Source organism: Sinocyclocheilus anshuiensis, unplaced genomic scaffold (genome assembly GCF_001515605.1).
Source record: "Sinocyclocheilus anshuiensis isolate Anshui unplaced genomic scaffold, SAMN03320099.WGS_v1.1 scaffold245, whole genome shotgun sequence".
NCBI classification, from domain to species: Eukaryota; Metazoa; Chordata; class Actinopteri; order Cypriniformes; family Cyprinidae; genus Sinocyclocheilus; species Sinocyclocheilus anshuiensis.
The window spans coordinates 241,114-259,662 of NW_015536478.1; the positions used below are offsets into that span (position 1 = coordinate 241,114).

Genomic DNA, 18,549 nt, shown 5'->3' on the forward strand with positions numbered 1-18,549 from the left:
ATTAAGCTATAGTGTTTGTGCATTAATACTAAATGTATTTACACTACTGTTTTTCAAACAAATTCCTAGAAACCATACAGATACATTTTACCAACTGTGTAACTATTTTAATAAAACTCAAACAGCCAGAATAATTAAATTCAACCATAAAAATAAGGCTGTTATAATTTTTACAGCTGGTACTGTTTTTGATCATGAACATACATTTACATCTGCATCTTAACTCAAGCTACTGTCAAATGTGCATTTCTAAGAGACAAAAAATGCTATTTTGTCATTATTGCAGCCTGCACTGATAAACATCATCAAAGTCAGGCAACGCAAACCCAATTCATGATTTGAAACAATATCACTCATCAGAACATGCAGAAAATAAGAAATTAAATGAAGAATTTTTTTATTAAGATATTTTGTTAAGGAAAAATGACTGGAAAAGTGTAAAGAATTCAAAAACGTGAAGTGTTTGTCATGTTCTGACAATAAAACGTAGTTTAAAACCACATTTAACTGTCTGGGTTCTACAACTTTTACTTAGGAGCAAAAATCTGCCTTTAAACTGGAAAGAAATAAAGATTTGAAATTTATCGCGATAATTATCGATATCGACTGATATGAAAAATCATATTGTGATCATTTTTTTGGCCATATCGCCCAGCCCTGTGTGACATCAGTTATTATAATTTTTATAAAAAATTTTTTTGTAGTATTCTTGTAGCTTCGTAAAATTACGTTTGAACCCCTGATGTCACATGGACTATTTTATCGATGTCCTTACTGTGTTTCTGGACCTGGGGACATTTCAGTTGCATTGCTCTCTATAGAGGGTCAGAGAGCTCTCAGATTTCATCACAAATATCTTAATTTGTGTTCTGAGGATGAACGAAGGCCTAACGGGTTTAGAATGAAATGAGGGTGAGTAATTAATGACAGAATGTTCATTTTTGGAAGTCTGTGCCCCAAAGTATTCAAGATGCATGACAGTTTAATTTGGAAATTTCATTTTCAGGTTGATGCTTAAAAAGTAAGGAACAGGTTAAAAATGGATCACAACTATTTCATAAATATAATTTAGTATCATTAAATCCCCTAAAAATGCAAATCATTAAATAAAAAAACATTATCAAACAAAAATATAGTGCATTCATTTAATTGAAATTAAAAAAAGATCATTTTTGACCTCCATGAGAGCGTTATATTGATCTCTACATTGAAAGAAATGTGGTGTAGGATTCATTTTAAAACAATTTTCACTCAGAATGTGCTAGTACATTTCACAAAAGATACAAAGAAATGTCAAGCAACATTGAATTTAATGTGGAATTCAAAATGTTCTTATAATAATCTTTGTCATACTTCAAAAAAGTCGTTTTTTATAGTGTAATTTGTTTAGTGCAGTGACCCCAGCTTGTCAATAAGGATTGTGTTTTGCAATGAACAGAATCCACCAATAGATAAAATGACAGTCTGAATCACTCCAGACTAAAACATCACTTATCAAGCAAATCAGACCAAATTATTAATCATATTATGTTACACCATATCCTCCGGTGAGAGGAAACACACACGCACGCGCACACACACACACACACACACACACACGCACAGTTGGTCAACAGCAGGATCTCTGAGTGTTTCAGTCACACAATCTTCAGTTTAAAGTCAGAATGACGGCCCTTGACTCGTGTGTGACTTCATCATGAGACGTCTGTCAGAGCGGCTGCTATTGGCCGGTTCCTTCTATGGCCATATTTGGAGACGTGCACACTAGTGAGTGCAAATGAATGATTTAATGAATGTGAGTGAACAAAACTCATCTCTCAGCGTGTGTTGTCTGAGCGGTTTTTGCATGAAAAAAAAGTGATCTTTAATGTGCATCTTACTTGTTTTGTGTTCCAGCAGGTGAAAATAGTGCATCTGATCACTTAGCAAAGTAACAGCTCACTTGCAAGACACTTGTAAATTATTTTGTAATATTCAGGCTAAAAAAAAAAAAGACACTTGTAAATTATTGGGTGATATTAAACGATTTTGTAATATTCTGGCTAAAAATCAAGACACTTGCAAATTATTTTGTAATATTATATTATTATTATTTTTTTTAATTATTCAGGCTAAAAAACAACACACTTGCAAATTATTTTGTAATATTAAATTATTTTGTAATATTCTGGCTGAAAAAGACACGTACGAATTATTTTGTAATATTAAATGATTTTTTTTTTTTAATTCAGGCTAAAAAATCAAGACACTTGCAAATTATTTTGTAATATGAAATTATTTTTTTAATATTCAGGCTAAAAAAACAAGACTTGCAAATTATTTTGTAATATTAAATGGTTTTGTCATATATTCAGGCAAAACAAAACAAGACTTGCGAATTATTTTGTAATATTAAATGATTTTGTAATATTCAGGCTATTAATTTGAATAATTTTTAGATATGTTGATATGTCTTTACATTTTCTGTAAAGCTGCTGTGAAACAGAAAAAGGGTGTCATGCATTTATAACAACATATTTGCTGTAGTACCACTAATGAATATTTGAAGGTGTTAATAGACGTTTCTCTTTCTCACGCACACAGCGGCTCAGAGTCCTATTTTAAAACCAGAGGAGGTAACAAACGGTGACGCCATCATTTGCAAAACACTGGTCAGCAGTCAGTCTTGAGGACAGTTAAGACGAATGAAGGGAACAAAGACACACGGGAGGAGAGCAGGGGAGGGGAAGCTGGTGCCAAACCAGATAAGGTCTATCAGTCTGGACAGAACAGCCTCGCTGACAGCCAATCAGCTTCCAGCACGAGCACAGGTCACTTCCTGTTCAGACTGATCTATACGTTAACACCTGTTACATGAGCAACCACATAACCACAAACACAATACTGTCTGCGATAAATCTATAGATTGAACATTTCAAACCCAAGTGTGTTTGTGCTTTACAATACTTGATTTGTTTATATATATATATATACAGTATACAGAAGAAAGTGTAACTTGAACGAATGCATCCAGATAGGCAGCTGTATGCATTAAAATCAACATGCAACTCATTTTACTCCCATAATGGGATGCATTTTAGAGGGAAAATCGATGTTCAGCAAGAAAAAATTTACAATACTTGATTTGTTTATATATATATATATATATATATACAGTATACAGAAGAAAGTGTAACTTGAACGAATGCATCCAGATAGGCAGCTGTATGCATTAAAATCAACATGCAACTCATTTTACTCCCATAATGGGATGCATTTTAGAGGGAAAATCGATGTTCAGCAAGAAAAAATATTTTATCCATCTGGAATTAAATGGATCACGAATAGTTAACTGGCATTAAAGTACAGCATTTTACATAAAACAGCAACATACAACAGTGAATAATTAGCTGAGCATTGGTTAACACTAGTGGAGAGAAACATTTATTCTTCATATTAATTTGCACTAATGCACTAAAAATAGGCATTTAATTTTATATTGACACTGAAACGCCTAAAACAGAATGAAGTTTGAGCTATTTTTAATTGCTGTAGGTGATATTCTGCTTGTATATGGACTCACTCCAGGAAGAGTAAAACCCACCGGCTGTGACACAATTAGACTTCAGCAGCCATGAGAAAGTGGCAACAGACAAACTCTCAATCTCCTCGCACTCGGTTGACTTGTGTTTTCCTCTTTCTCTTCTAGATATGTATGAAAAAAAGACAGAATAGCTGCTTCTCAGAGCATCTTTAGCATCATGATTGTCTTACTGACCTGCATGCTGTGTGGTGTCTAAATATTCAAGTGCATTTCTGCTAGATTAAATCGTGGCCGATTTTAAATTGCATACAAGCTATTTTCTGGTTAGTAAAATTCTATTAAACATGACTAGGTAAACTTCCATTTTCAAAGTCTTAACTAGTGATATTTGCTACAGGGTTATTACAGTTACCTAAAACTAAAACCATAAAAAAAATTTTTTTTTTGTTATTTTAAATACAATTTTAAAACATTATTAAACTAAAATGAAACATAAAATTATTTAACTTAATCTATTTTAGCTAAAACTAAGAAATAAAACATTCAAATAAATTTACTGTATATGCATTAAAATAAAATAATTACTATTTTAGCTAAAAACTAATAAATAAATAAAATATTGTATTAAAAATGACTTAATATAAACTGAAATAAAATATACAAAATGATTTTACTTTAGCTATCTCAGCTAAAAAAAATTAAATAAAATACATATTTTATTAAAAATAAATTCTTAAAACTATATAGACATAAAAAACTAATAAAAATGAGAAAAAAACAACAAAATTACTAAAACCGTAATCAGTCTTGAATATTCAGAAAAAAATAAACTTAAACATACTTAAACACACGAACAGCATAGTTTTGTACATTTCAGAGGTTTCAAATTAATATTTTTAATATTTACATTTAACAAAAATATCTTAATATTTAAATATATTTAATATACATCCAAATATCTAATCTTAAAACAGTATTAATATATATATTGAATATTAAATATGTATTTTTTTAAACATTACATTCTCAACACTTTTCCCTCTTTTAAAAGACAAAGGCATTAAAACAGGCGGGTAAATGTGTCATAGCGAAACCAAACGAGATGAGAGTCAACTTCAGATCACATCTCTCTTACCACACCTTTTTCCACTCTGCTTTTTATAATTGTTGAAAAACCATGCGACTCTGACCTCAAACACACACACACACACTTAAAGAAAATCCCCGGCTCGGCTCTCGCTGTGTCAGGTTGTCATGGTTGCAAACAGACTTTAAAAGGCAGGTCTGATAATGTGACCTGGGGAATTGAAACCTGGCCGGTGTTCCCTGTATGAAATTAAATGCTCAGGGCCTTCACACCCGAGCTATATCTGATGCCCTTGCTCAGATACAAAGAAGAAAGAGAAGACCGATGTGGTTTATGCTGATTTAAACCTGCAGCATCATGTGCATGTCAATAATCGCTAAAGCGACAGAGCAGACCTTCTCAAAACCACAATGTTTCAGTGATCTGGGATAAAAATCACATTCAGACATTATTCATCTCTCATTATATTCTGATTAATCGACTCCTCTTCAACCACAGCTGAAAGACTCGTATGCACGCATGCAATCATCAAAATACATCTGACAGCAATAGGCCGTTATTAAAAGCTTTGTAAAATAAATAAGAGACTACATGCAACTGCTCATCAGACTCATGCATGCATGCCGAGTTCTTTGCAGGTGTTGCACACAGGAAATAACACGCTTCAGTTGCTTTACGGCTCCTTCCTGTGCCTGATCACATCAGATCTGCATTTCTCCTCTTTTAGTCAACTTTACTTCATTTTAGCACGCTTTCAGAACTAATAACCCGGCTGCTCCACTAATAAACTGAGCGTACTGATCTGGATTCTGCTTTGAATGCGATCCCGGTCAGTCAGACACAAACTCCTGGCATGGTTTCTCCCGCACACTTTCCTCACACATAATCTTGCACCGGCTGATAATTCACTTCCCTCTGATGGGGATTGAAGAGACACGCTTTGGCGTTTCCCCTCCTGTTGCAACTGTTAAGCAATGGGAGAACAAACCGAAAGAGCTCAGGAGAACAGAAAGAAAGATAAGGCTGAACGCTGACCGGGAAATAGTCATCTAGCACATTTCTGTTCATTTTAATGTTCATTTCAACCATTTTCCATGAACATTTGGTGCCCCAATTTTAAATAGTTGGTTACATCCTTAAGATGAATCGTTTGCATGTTAAGATGAATCGTTTGTATTTGAGATGAATCACTTGTACTTTAATATGAATCGCTTGTACTTTAAGATGAATCATTTGTATTCAAAATTAAAAACGAATTATTTGTATTTAGAGATGACTCACTTGTATTTAGACATGAATAACTTGTATTTTAAAATGCATCGCTTGTATTTTACGATGAATCGCTTGTATTTTAAAATGCATCGTTTGCATTGTAAGATGAATTGCTTGTATTTTAAGATGAATCGCTTGTATTTTAAGATGCATTGCTTATATTTTAAGATGAATAACTTGTATTTTAAAATGCATCGCTTGTATTTTAAGATGAATCGCTTGTATTTTAAGATGCATTGCTTATATTTTAAGATGAATTGCTTGTATTTTAAAATGCATCACTTGTATTTTAAGATGAATCGCTTGTATTTAAAGATTAATCATTTGTTATTCAAAATTCAAAATGAATCATTTGTATTTAGAGATGACTCACTTGTATTTAAACATGAATAACGTGTATTTTAAAATGCATCGCTTGTATTTTAAGATGAATCGCTTGTATTTTAAGATGAATCGCTTTTATTTTAAAATGCATCGCTTGTATTTTAAGATGAATCGCTTGTATTTTAAAATGCATCGCTTGTATTTTAAGATGAACCGCTTGTATTTTAAGATGAATAGCTTGTATTTTATATTGAATCTCTTGTATTTTAAGATGAATCACTTGTATTTCAGGATGAATCACCAGTATTTTAGGATGAATCACTTGTATTTCAAGATGAATTGCTTGTATTTTAAGATGAATCGCTTGTATTTTAAGATGCATTGCTTATATTTTAAGATGAATAACTTGTATTTTAAAATGCATCACTTGTATTTTAAGATGAATCGCTTGTATTTAAAGATTAATCATTTGTTATTCAAAATTCAAAATGAATCATTTGTATTTAGAGATGACTCACTTGTATTTAAACATGAATAACGTGTATTTTAAAATGCATCGCTTGTATTTTAAGATGAATCGCTTGTATTTTAATTTTAAGAGCTTTTATTTTAATATGAATATGCATCGCTTGTATTTTAAGATGAACCGCTTGTATTTTAAGATGAATAGCTTGTATTTTAAAATGCATTGCTTGTATTTTAAGATGAATCGCTGGTATTTTAAGATGCATTGCTTGTATTTTATGATGAATCTCTTGTATTTTAAGATGAATCACTTGTATTTCTGGATGAATCACCAGTATTTTAGGATGAATCACTTGTATTTCAAGATGAATTGCTTGTATTTTAAGATGAATCGCTTGTATTTTAAGATTAATCACTTATATTTTAAGATTAATCACATATTTTATGGTGGATCACTTGATGTTTTCCTAATTTCTTTGGATAAAAGTGTCTGCTAAATGTACAAATAAACCCTTGAATAGAGCAAAATAGCACATTAGTGAAACCGGCATCAGTGACTGACAACAAAAAACATGCTTTTTACTGTTCCCACTATTTATTCATACAAACTCACATTAACCAGAATTGAGACTCTTAAAGGGATAGTTCACCCAAAAATGAAAAATTGGTCATTTAGTCACCATCAGCTTGCTCCAAACCTGTATAAGTTTCTTTCTTCTGCTGAACATAAAATAAGATATTTTGAAGAATACTGGTAAACCAAGCAGTTGACGGTAACCATTGACTTCCATTGTATTTTTTTCCCACTAGGGACCAACAACTTTTTAGTTACCAACATTCTTCAAAATATCTTTTTATGATCCACAGAAACTCATACAGGTTTGGAACAACTTCAGTGTGAGTAAATTATACATTTTTTGGATGAATTATCCATATATGTGAGTTTTTAATATCTATTTTTTCGAGACGTCTGTCTCAACTGAAACGGCACCCAAATGCAGAATTCAAAACACATCACAACAAAGGAAATGCGAATACGTGAATACTGTATATGTGGACATTAGCATGTGCTTAAATGAGTCGGGGGTCAAAAAGAGCAGCGAATGAAAGAGAGGCATGAGGCACTGACTTTTATGCCTCTTCCTGTGTGGTTGAGCACCACGTGGCTGGCAGCGGGGTTAAATACGAGCACTTCTCCTGTTTTAGGCCCATTTCTACTTGGGCTGGAGAGGAAGACGCCTGAAGAACTCTGCTAAGACCACCGGAGAAGAAGAAAGAGGCAAATATGGCACTACTGGGCTTGATCTACAGAGGTATGGATGTAATTGAGCCATAAAATACAAGTTCTGATGGGTAACGTATGGTTATTGTTATACTGGGATGCGCAGGAAACAGGAAGCGATTTATTTTGTACATTTTGACTTTTCTTGTTTCGTCATCAATGCACATAATGATGTACGACTTTATGTTTATGTTTACTTTATGTTCTGCATAAATATTTTTTACGTTTTTCACTGTAACATTTGTGAGCAAATGATTATGTCGGACTCTCCATTGATGCATGTTTAAAATAAAAAAAAAATTAAAAAAAATTAGATCAATTTCTGGAATGCAATAGATTGTCAATTGTATTTCACTATTATTTATTAAATGACAATATGAAGAACAATTTTTAAAAGTAATGTATGCGCAACAGTTCCTGTTCAACAAAAGTTGCTAAAAGTGCTAAAAAAAATTAAAATGTTCTATTATTGTAGTTTCTTTTTTTCCCAACACGAAACAGCAAAAACAAAACAATATGAGCATATCTGTAATAAAATGCTCATCTTCTTTTAAAAGAAAAAGCTTACTCATGTTGATCAAAATGGCTGCCGTCTGATGTGAGGAAGACGTTTGTGTCGCCACCGCAAGCATTTGTGAATGACGCATTATTCTTTCATAAAATTTGTATTTTAATCCACTTGTTTTCAAAAATTGCTGTATAAACTTTAACATAACTCAACAAAATGCATGTTGCAGTATATTTGTCATACATAATGCACTTAATAATTTAGTTAAATGAATTATTAATGGCAAAACATTTCTGTTTTGCATGTCGTATGTTCAAATAGCAATCAATCAAACTCAATTTCCTCAAACATTAAGAGTTTCAAGTCTGTATAGAGTTTGGGTGCGGCTCCTGAGCTGTGCAGAAGTGGAAATGTGTGTGTTTATGTGAAGGAGGAGTTTGAGATCTCCAGCGTTTCTCCAGAGGAGACGTTGACACCTGGACATTGGGATGTACAGTGCAGTCATCCATAAAGTAGAAAGCACTACTAAACCCCTCGCCACAGTGTAGTGTTTCCTACTTTATGGATGAGTGTACTGTTGGCTGCTGGGAAACTTCACGCCGCTCGACGCAGAACGACAGGAAAGAGAAAAGAGGAACTGGCTTGGTTTCGTAAAGACGTGCACGTCTCATGGTGTCAATACTCATCCACGTGAGACGGCAGCATGCTTGCAGAAACTAAAGCCAGGTTTCTCTGATTGCTGTTGCTGTAAAATCATTGCAAATGTCTTGTATGATGCATGTCAACTTCAATAAAACAGAAACAAATAAAACACATTTGTCTTTGAGTCAGGGTCATTATTGGTAACGAAAACTGAAACTAAAATTAAAAACATTATTTGTTACCTGAAAATAAAATAACTTTTATTTATTTAACATAAAAAAGCATGTTTTTTTCTTAAAATCAAAAATAAACGCTAGCTGAAAATAAAAACGTATTTTATTTATTAAACAAGCATTTTTGTTACTTGTATACTAATTAATTTTTCTCAAAAATATTTCTCATTTTCATTTAGTTTACCTTGATGTACTAAAACAACTAAACTACAACTGAAAAATAAATAAATGAAATACTAAAAACCATACAGACATACATAAAAATCCCCCCCAAAAATTACAAAAACTTTACTAAACATTTCAACTGAAATAAAAATGTAAATATAAAAAATGACTCAAAAATTAATAAAAACTATATCTATATTTATAATAATATACTAAAATATATAATAATATGCTATAATCTGAATGATACTCACATCACAACCGAAACTCATTTTATGTGAAAATATACTTTATTTCAGTAAAAAGTCCATATTGCAACAAGTCTTGTCATTCACTTCAAGTAAATCACTTCGACTTTCCCCACAAAGCAAGAAGCCTGTGTGACTATCCAAAAACATGGTTTCGGCATGCACAAAAGAAACCCGAAAAATACTTTACCAAAAGAAGCCATATTTACAGGTGAGTTTCCAAAAAATGCATTACAAAAATGTACAAAAAAACATCCTTCAGGACAGACACAAGAATTGAGCCTCGTTCTGGCTGTATGAAAATATCATACCTCAAATCACAAAAATACACCAAGCTCAATGCCGCGTACGGCCAAATAAAGCAACATGCAACTACTACGACACATAAATAGAATAAATAAGGCCGAGTATAGATGGAAAGCCATCATGCATGCAGTCATTACAAACACAGCTGTAGTAAACTTGAAGTTAAGACTAAACGAGGTCTTATAAGGCTAGTTTTTATTATGGCCTAGGACACGCCTACTTGCAGTAGCGACAGTTACGATGGTAAGATCTGCGGCCCGTGCGTTCCTCAGCTTCACCGTGGCAGGAATCACAGCATGCGTCTGGATTATATAGTGCAGTGAGGGGAAAATCACCTGACTAGTTGATATTAAGGGGCTGTACAGTGCATCACAAGGATGCTTGTTTGATGACACACGCAATCTACAATTATGCTAAAGCCCAACTTTCTTTGTATATTCTGTTCTGCCAGTTCGAGAAACGGTCGAAACTGTCACCTACTTCCTGTCTGTGAGGACATTTGGGCTTTAGCTCCGCCCCTGCAAACGCCTGGCATTCTGTGATTGGTTGCTGTGGTGACGTGCAGAGCACCTCAAGGTTTGGCAAAATTGTGTGGTTTGGACAGTCTCGCCTGAGAAGAGCAAGAGCTGACTTAAGACGCGAAACTGATGAGCGGTTTGACCTGAGAAATGATTTCACGTTAGCCAGAACCAGCGGATGGCGCTAAAAAAACAAACGCATTATACTGCAATGTAAAGGTGAAGGGTGTGTGGTGTTACACTCACATGCTGTGTCTGTATTACGACGCTCCTAAAATGGAGGAAAAGAAATTAGGAACTAAGCAAGAAGAGTTAAGACAGAGCTCATGCAGAAAGAAGCCAATGTTTCTCTGTTTCGTGAATTATTAATGTAGCTATTGTAAAGTGAGTTCCATGTCGATGAGTTTGAGAAAAGGCGAAGCAGAACTAAATACAAAGTTCATTACGAACAATGCATCAGTGCATCATCAGATGCACAATATTACATTTACAGAGAACGATCAACCTTTTCCGGTTCGATATGCTGTTTTAGCATGCAAACAACATAAATCATAAAGTTGAAAATTATAATAAATATGTATTGTTGCTGGGTTTTTTGAGCAAATACAAGCATAATGTTCAATTAGGGGGGGAAAAAATGCATAAGAATGTAATTGATTGCCTAAATGAGCACAGAGGTATGGAAGCCCCTTTCCGCAAAAAAAATAAAAAAATAATAATAATTACGACTTGTCTCACAATTCTGATCTTTTTTCTCAGAAATGCGTGATATAAATTTGTAATTCAGACTTTATATCTCACAATTCTGAGAAATGCCGTCAGAATTGTGTGACGTAAAGTCACAATTGTGAGTTACGCAAATGAATTGCGATATATAAACTTTAAGAAAAGTCTTTTTCCCTCTCAGAACTAAGTTTATAGCTCACAATTCTGAGAAAAGAAGTCAGAATTGGGAGAGAAAAAGTCAGAACTGCGAGATGAACATGCAATTACAAGGAAAAAGTCAGAATTGCTAAAAAAAAGTCACATTTGTGAGTTATGTCACAATTCTGACTTTATTTCTCGCAATTTCTAATTTACATACTGCAATTCTGACTTGATACCTAAAAATTGTGAGTTTATATCTTGCAACTCAGAGGAAAAAAAGTCATAATCGTGAGATAAAAAGTCACAATTACCTTTTTTTTATTCAGTGGCAGAAACGGCCTTCCACACAGTAGTGTGTAGAATATAATAAAACCATGTTTTCAGTAGAATACAACAACATTACTAATAAAATAATCTGAAAGTGCAGAAAATATTGTGATATAGATAATAAAAAGCTTGCGGCCAGTCGGTGATCCTTCAGATTTTCTCCAGTAAAAATGAACGAATTAATATGTAAAGATTTGAGTTCAGCTCAGTCTGTACTGGTTTAACTAACCGGTTTGTATTATTCTAGCTTTAACTGGATAACACCAGCAACACAAAACAGGTGAAGGGACACAGTTCTGCAGTCTTGGACCCTACTTGTAGTGCAAAATATTTCAGTAGCGACAAAAAATTATTTTGTCACACTCCTTCGCTTTATTTTCCAGAATTCCTGGAATAAATATCATGTCAACATATCTCTTCTAAGTGTGCTCTGCCTTTCAGTGGATGATGTTTGTGACACTAGCAGACGGTTATTCATGTCTAGATGCTGTTATATTGAAGTTAAGTGTTTATTTAGAATATTTTGCTATCTTTTTACTCTTCAAATGAGTATTTTATAGCTTTTAAACAGGCATGAGCTCTAGTCACAGCTTTAATAGGTTCAAACCCATTTTCCTATTTGCACAAGTATTGCGATTATTTGCTTTTTTGAAAAGAAGAAACAGTCCGACAGACGAAAGCGCTGATAAGTCTGCATCATTATGGCAAAAATCTGAGAATGAGAAAGATTCTCCTATCGGACGGACACACTGAAACTGACATGACACACGAGAAAAAGTGCAATCTGCAGATCTTTAGGCTCACAGCTATTCCTTCTTGCTGGAGCCCAGCTTTCTGAAAAGCTTCCTGCCCTTGGAGAAGAAACCTTTCTTCTTCTTCTCAGGCAGGGAGGCGTCGGGGAACGGAGGGGTCGCGGGGGGAGGCGAGCTCAGGGTCGGTTTCTGATCCGAGTCCGGCTCGGGGTTTGGTCCTGGCTGAGAGGAGCTCACGGGATCAAGATGCTTAGACGATTCTGTCTGGCTCACCGGGGAGAAAAACAGAGGAAAGATGAAGGTAGGCAGGTAATTGAGATTTTAATGCTATGTCTGTCATTTTTTACAAAATAAAATAATTAAAAGAACACAAGCTGTTTAAATGTACATATGATAAAAAATTCTAAAACTGTTTCTGGTAAGTTCTTATTTTAAAAAGTCCAGTCCTTAAGAGAGCTATGAGAGAGAGTTAACTTTCAACCAATTGCATAACAGTTATATAAAAGAAAAGAAAAGAAAAAGAAAAAGAAAAGAAAAAGACTAAAATTATATAAGGAGATTTAATACTGTATGTACGAAATGGCATTGTGGGAATAGAAAGTAGCAGAAGAAAAAATACAGCAGCAGTCAAAAGTCTGAGCATCTGACTTTATGATCTTAAAATGCTTCATCTTAAATTACAAAACAAACTCATGAGGCATGGCTTTCACAATGAGTTTAAAGGGATAGTTCACCTAAAAATAAAAATCCTGTTAAAGCACTAAAAGGACTAACTGGAAATAAATACAAATTCAAACAAAAGCTCCAACTGAAATAATAAATGAAACCTAAAAAATATAAAACTAGTAATAATAATGATAAAAAAATAAAAATGACAGACGCATGTAAAATTATTAGAACTAAAACTAGAAAATAAAATGAAACCTAAAAATATTAAAATAAAAGGTAATTCAAAATATGAATAAAAACTATAATAGTATATAAATAATACAAAAATAACACTGGTCCCTAACCCTGACAAAAACAAAACACATTTTTTGGGGGTGAGCTATCACCTTAAATGTAAAATTATTATGTGAAAATTAGAGATTTGGGAATAATTTGCTGGGTTTTATCAATGCAAACATTCTGGATTCAAAATGATTGAATCTCTAAAACTTTACAGTACTTCGTTACAGTTTTTCTTTGTTATTCTGAGTTTGACAACTTAAACTGAACACTAAAACCTCACTGGAGAAAGCCAGTCATACAAGTTTTGAGAAAAGGAGGGTGAGTAAATGACGATATGTAATTTTTTGGGTACGCTAACCCTTTAAAGCATGTGTATTGATTCTATAATTCATCTTCAGACTCTCAGTGTTATGTTCAGAGTCATTATATCTAGAGATGCTAGAGAGCGTTTGCTGCAGGTCGGGTCAGGTCTATGAAACACTTACGGTCACTGTTTAAAGTGAACACCTCTCCTGTGCTTCTGAAAACCATGCAAAAATAAAAACAAAGACACATAAGACGACATGCAGAACAAAAGACAGCTGGAGAAACTAATGCTGTTAATCTATGATGGACAGAACAGAATGGAAAATACATGCAATGATCAACATTAATGCATGCAATAAACACACACACACACACACGTACCTGTGAATCCCTGCGGCTATCCGTCACCGTGTGCTCTGTCCGCGACGCATCTTCTTCTGTCTCTGGAAAAGCTTGCAGGAAGTTGGACGGTACGAGGCCTTTGTGTCCATTGAGATCCCCCTGAAAACAACACAGACCCATCATGCACTGCTGCTTTGCGCAGTCATTTAGTGTTCATGGCCGTACACATGGTTTAGAAATACAGAGATACAAAAACTGAGAGGTTCTGGGATATATTTGTATTCCCCTGATCTACATATGTGCATTTGCCCTCCATTTAATAACAATAGCTTAGATAACAATCTTAATCTTAGATAACAATAGTCTTTTTCAAAAGTAAACAAGAAAAATGTAATGAAAAATATAATATAATAATAATGGGTTTGGAATGACAAAATTTGTATAGGTAAGTAATACATTTTTCATTTTTAGGTGAACTATCATTTTAAATTTTGAGCACATCACTATAAAAAGGACGCAGACACATGGGGGTTTCTTGTCAAATTAAAGGAATAATGAAGGAGACGAATAAAGAAAAAACGTTAAAGAACTAGAATTTTTAGTAAACTAAAGCAACTAGTGCTGAGAGGGAGTTCACTTTCTACCTTGCACATAATAGATGAAAAGAGATGAAAAACTTAAAATGAAAACTAGAAATGTTGACTTGGTAACTCGAACAAAAGATACAACTAAAATATTAAATGAAACCTAAACAGTAATAAAAATGGTAATAATAATCCTTGGGTAATAGTATGGTAATAGTAACTAAAGTTACTTTTAAAAGTAATGCATAATAATTACGTTATTGCATTTTTATTTTTTATGGAAAGTAATGCATGTTACTTTCGTGCTACTTTTTGTCACCTAGGCTGGACTTGCTTATTTGTTTTTTAATAACGGGGAAAAAAAAAGTTTGTCAATATTTTTGGCAACTGTAAAGGCCCTTTTACACCAAAAGTGAAATGATTAAGCCTCAGGCTGAAGGGAGTGCCCCTGCACCTACACCTCACCTACACCTCACTCCCAATAAATGGGAAAACATAGTAACTTGCATTACTTATTTGAAAAAGTAGATTTTCAGACCATATTTAACATAAATGGTCCATACAGCACTATTTCAGTTTTATATTTGGTATATATTAGTGCTGTCAAACGATTAATCGCGATTAATCGCATCCAAAGTAAAAGTTTTTGTTTACATAATGTGTGTGTGTACTGTGTATATTTATTATGTATATATAAATACAAACACATGCGTGTATATATTTAAGAAAAATATGTTACGTTTATATATTAAATATATTTATATATGATAGAATTTTTATGAATATGAATATATACACGTAAATAAATGTACATATTTTCAAAATATATGCTGTATGTGTGTGTGTGTCTTTATATATACATAATAAATATACACAGCACACACACATACAGTATATTATGTAAACAATAACTTTTATTTTGGATGCGATTAATCGCGATTAATCGTTTGACAGCACTAGTATATATAAAGTCATCTGTAAATATTTTAATTTTTTCAGGGTTTTTTACATTGATTTTCTCTAAGTGACTTTTGCATGCACACAAAAAACTTTTTTGTGCCCTTGAGAAACTATTCACATGCGCATGGGAATTTTTCGCATGCTTGCGCATTACAATTTCTAGTTTTATTTAACCTATTTTCTTTGTGCATCACTGCCATCTTACTATGAATAAAATGAGAGCATGGATGCACATGAATTAATAGAGATCTACTTGCTCAAAATTTGGCTTTCCTTATGGTAGGACCTTTAATATCAAAGCCTAATGTCCAATTTAGCACATCCTCTGATGTCACAATAGGTGGCTCAGTGTGCATTGTCCTATATGCTAAGTTTAATGGTTTCTCGTGCACACATAAACATCTGTATATTTTTTATTTTTGCAAAGGTCCTCAAGGCTATGTCATACGGTGCTAAAAATATCATGAGAAGAAACCCAAAACATTTTGCATAATTAAAAAGTGCACCTTGAATTCATTCAGTCATGTTTGACAATCACTAAAGAATCACTAAACAGCTGCCATGAAAACACTTCTTGTATGATAAACTTATTTTCATTAAATTCTTAATTTTCTATTATAAAAAACTAAATGGGGGCAAAAGTCTGGAAATACAAATATTTTTCCATACTCTTCCAGACCTGGAAATTACTTAAATCAAATTCCATACTTTTCCAAACCGTGTAGGAACCCTGTAATGTGTTATTTTTTAGTTACTTCAGAAAATGTAATCTGATTACGTTACTTGTAATGCATTACCCCCAACACTGGCTCTGACAGATCAGCTCAGATCTCTGCAGCACCGAAATACAGTTATTATTAAGCAATTACTTCACAACTTTTATTATTGACCTTGAAAATAACTTCAGTGGTAGCACGGCCACAAATGTGTCATTGCACAAAACTCCTATTTATTATGAATATACTAACAGACAGACAGGCACGAAAGAAACTCACATAGTAGAAGCCGTCATCTTCCATGTCACCGAACACATAGATGATGTCGCCCGTGCTGAAGGTCAGTTCAGCCTGGACAAACAGTACATTAAACTCTCATGCTTTAGACTGTTTACTAGTATAAGGAGCTTTTTTGTCATAGTAATAATGTCACCTCTATGTCTGCATTGGGAGAACTCTCTCTCGGGTCGTAGTCAAAGATGGCCACCATCCTGCGAGGTCTGGAGCTTCCCATCGGGCCGGCGGAGCTACTGAGGTCTGCAAGTCAAACACAACGTCTTAACGAGCATCTTTAAAGATGCAGTGAACAAAAATCGGAAATGAAGCAGTGCTCAGGGGGTGAAAATGACACAGTAAGTGACAGAAATTCCAGAAAATACATATGAAATCGAACATTTGATATATTTGTGAAGTCTCTATTATGGGTTTATCAGGTGACGATTTGGTGCCTCTGCAGACACCGCAGAGCTTGAATATGAAGGAAACGCTCTCAACGACCTCAAAACATGAAATGACCATTATATCTAAATCTACTGTGATGGTTGACAGTATAAACGGCTTAATCTAACACAGTGAACCGACAACTACTTCAGATGTATTCTAGCATTTTATGCATTATTTACAACCATGTTAATATTTAACACATATCAGTCAAACGCTTGGAAAATTACTGTGTAAAAAATGATGTAATATTGTGGAAAATTATTCAAATTAAAAATAAACATTTTCTGTTTGAATATATTATAAAATGTAATTTATTGCTGTGATCAAAACTGAATTTTCAGCATCATTACTCCAGTCTTCAGTGTCATAAGATTCTAATGGCTTCTGAAAATTCAGCTTTGCATCACAGTGATTAATTACACAAAATATATTCAAATAGAAAACAGCTGTTTTAAATTGAAATAATATTTCACATTATTACTGTTTATACTGTAAGTCAGATACAGACGCTATGCACATTTATGAACACTAAACTTCAAGCTAAGTAAGCTTAATTTATGCATTATTGTATAATGTTAGACCACAATTCATAACAGTTATCAGTTTCAGGTCAACGAGTGTCATGGCAGAGGAATAGTTTGAAAACAATTTAGCTGAGGAAGTTCATTAAACAGTTAATTAAATGGTTGATGTGTGTACAGTAGCAGCAGTAGTGTCAGAGAATGAAACTCAATCTATCAGGCTCAGTCTCTCTCTATCAAGAGTGCATGGAAATTATGTACAACTCATTCTGCATTTGTGTTAAAAAAAACTTCATGCATGATAAACACTGAACAGAAGAAAAAGGCACTCTTCAAGAGAAACACTTAAAGTACATGCAAAGTGAAGCAAATCACAGAAGACATGAGCTCAGCTGTCCAATGAGAGACTGAAAGATCATTAGTGGTTAGTTCAGAGATGAGGGCGTGTGGATGCAGATCTCCATGGTAACAGCATGCAGCGCTGCATCAGTACATCAGCATGCAGTTAAACTGTCAGTAACATGCGGCTGGAAACATGAGAGAGAACTGCAGGACAAGACAGGAGGAGCTCAAACCTTGACTGGTGGAGTCCATAGCAGACGTGTCGTCCCACACCGCAGCCGACTCCACTGGAAAAGGACAGAAGTGGGCGGGGAGGGAAGGGTTAGACACAATCTGATTGGCTGCCTGACCTTGATTGACACTCGGGGTAATGGGGAAGAAAACAAATCAAACTAAACAAAATGAGCCACAGCGCTTTCAGGATATGAGTGAAGTGGTTATGAGCCACACACACACACACACACACACACACACACATTTTCTAAAAAGAAAAAACAGCATTTGTGGCATAAAGTCAATTATCACAAGTTATTTTATATGATATATAATTATGGTTATTATTTTAATATATTATTATTCATTATT

General features: G+C 33.8%; 1 protein-coding gene across 1 annotated transcript in view; it reads right to left on the reverse strand.

Moving 5' to 3' along the window:
* Positions 1-11,620: 11,620 nt before the first annotated feature.
* Positions 11,621-18,549, reverse strand: part of LOC107663881 (peripheral-type benzodiazepine receptor-associated protein 1-like) — a 118,309-nt gene continuing 111,380 nt past the window's right edge. Inside the window, exons 30-34 of the mRNA XM_016454306.1 lie at positions 18,198-18,251; positions 16,812-16,915; positions 16,658-16,729; positions 14,156-14,277; positions 11,621-12,790 (exon numbers count right to left, since the gene is read on the reverse strand). Of these exons, the coding sequence (XP_016309792.1) occupies positions 12,574-12,790; positions 14,156-14,277; positions 16,658-16,729; positions 16,812-16,915; positions 18,198-18,251 (569 nt within the window). The 3' untranslated portion in view covers positions 11,621-12,573. The remainder of the gene's footprint in view (positions 12,791-14,155; positions 14,278-16,657; positions 16,730-16,811; positions 16,916-18,197; positions 18,252-18,549) is intronic.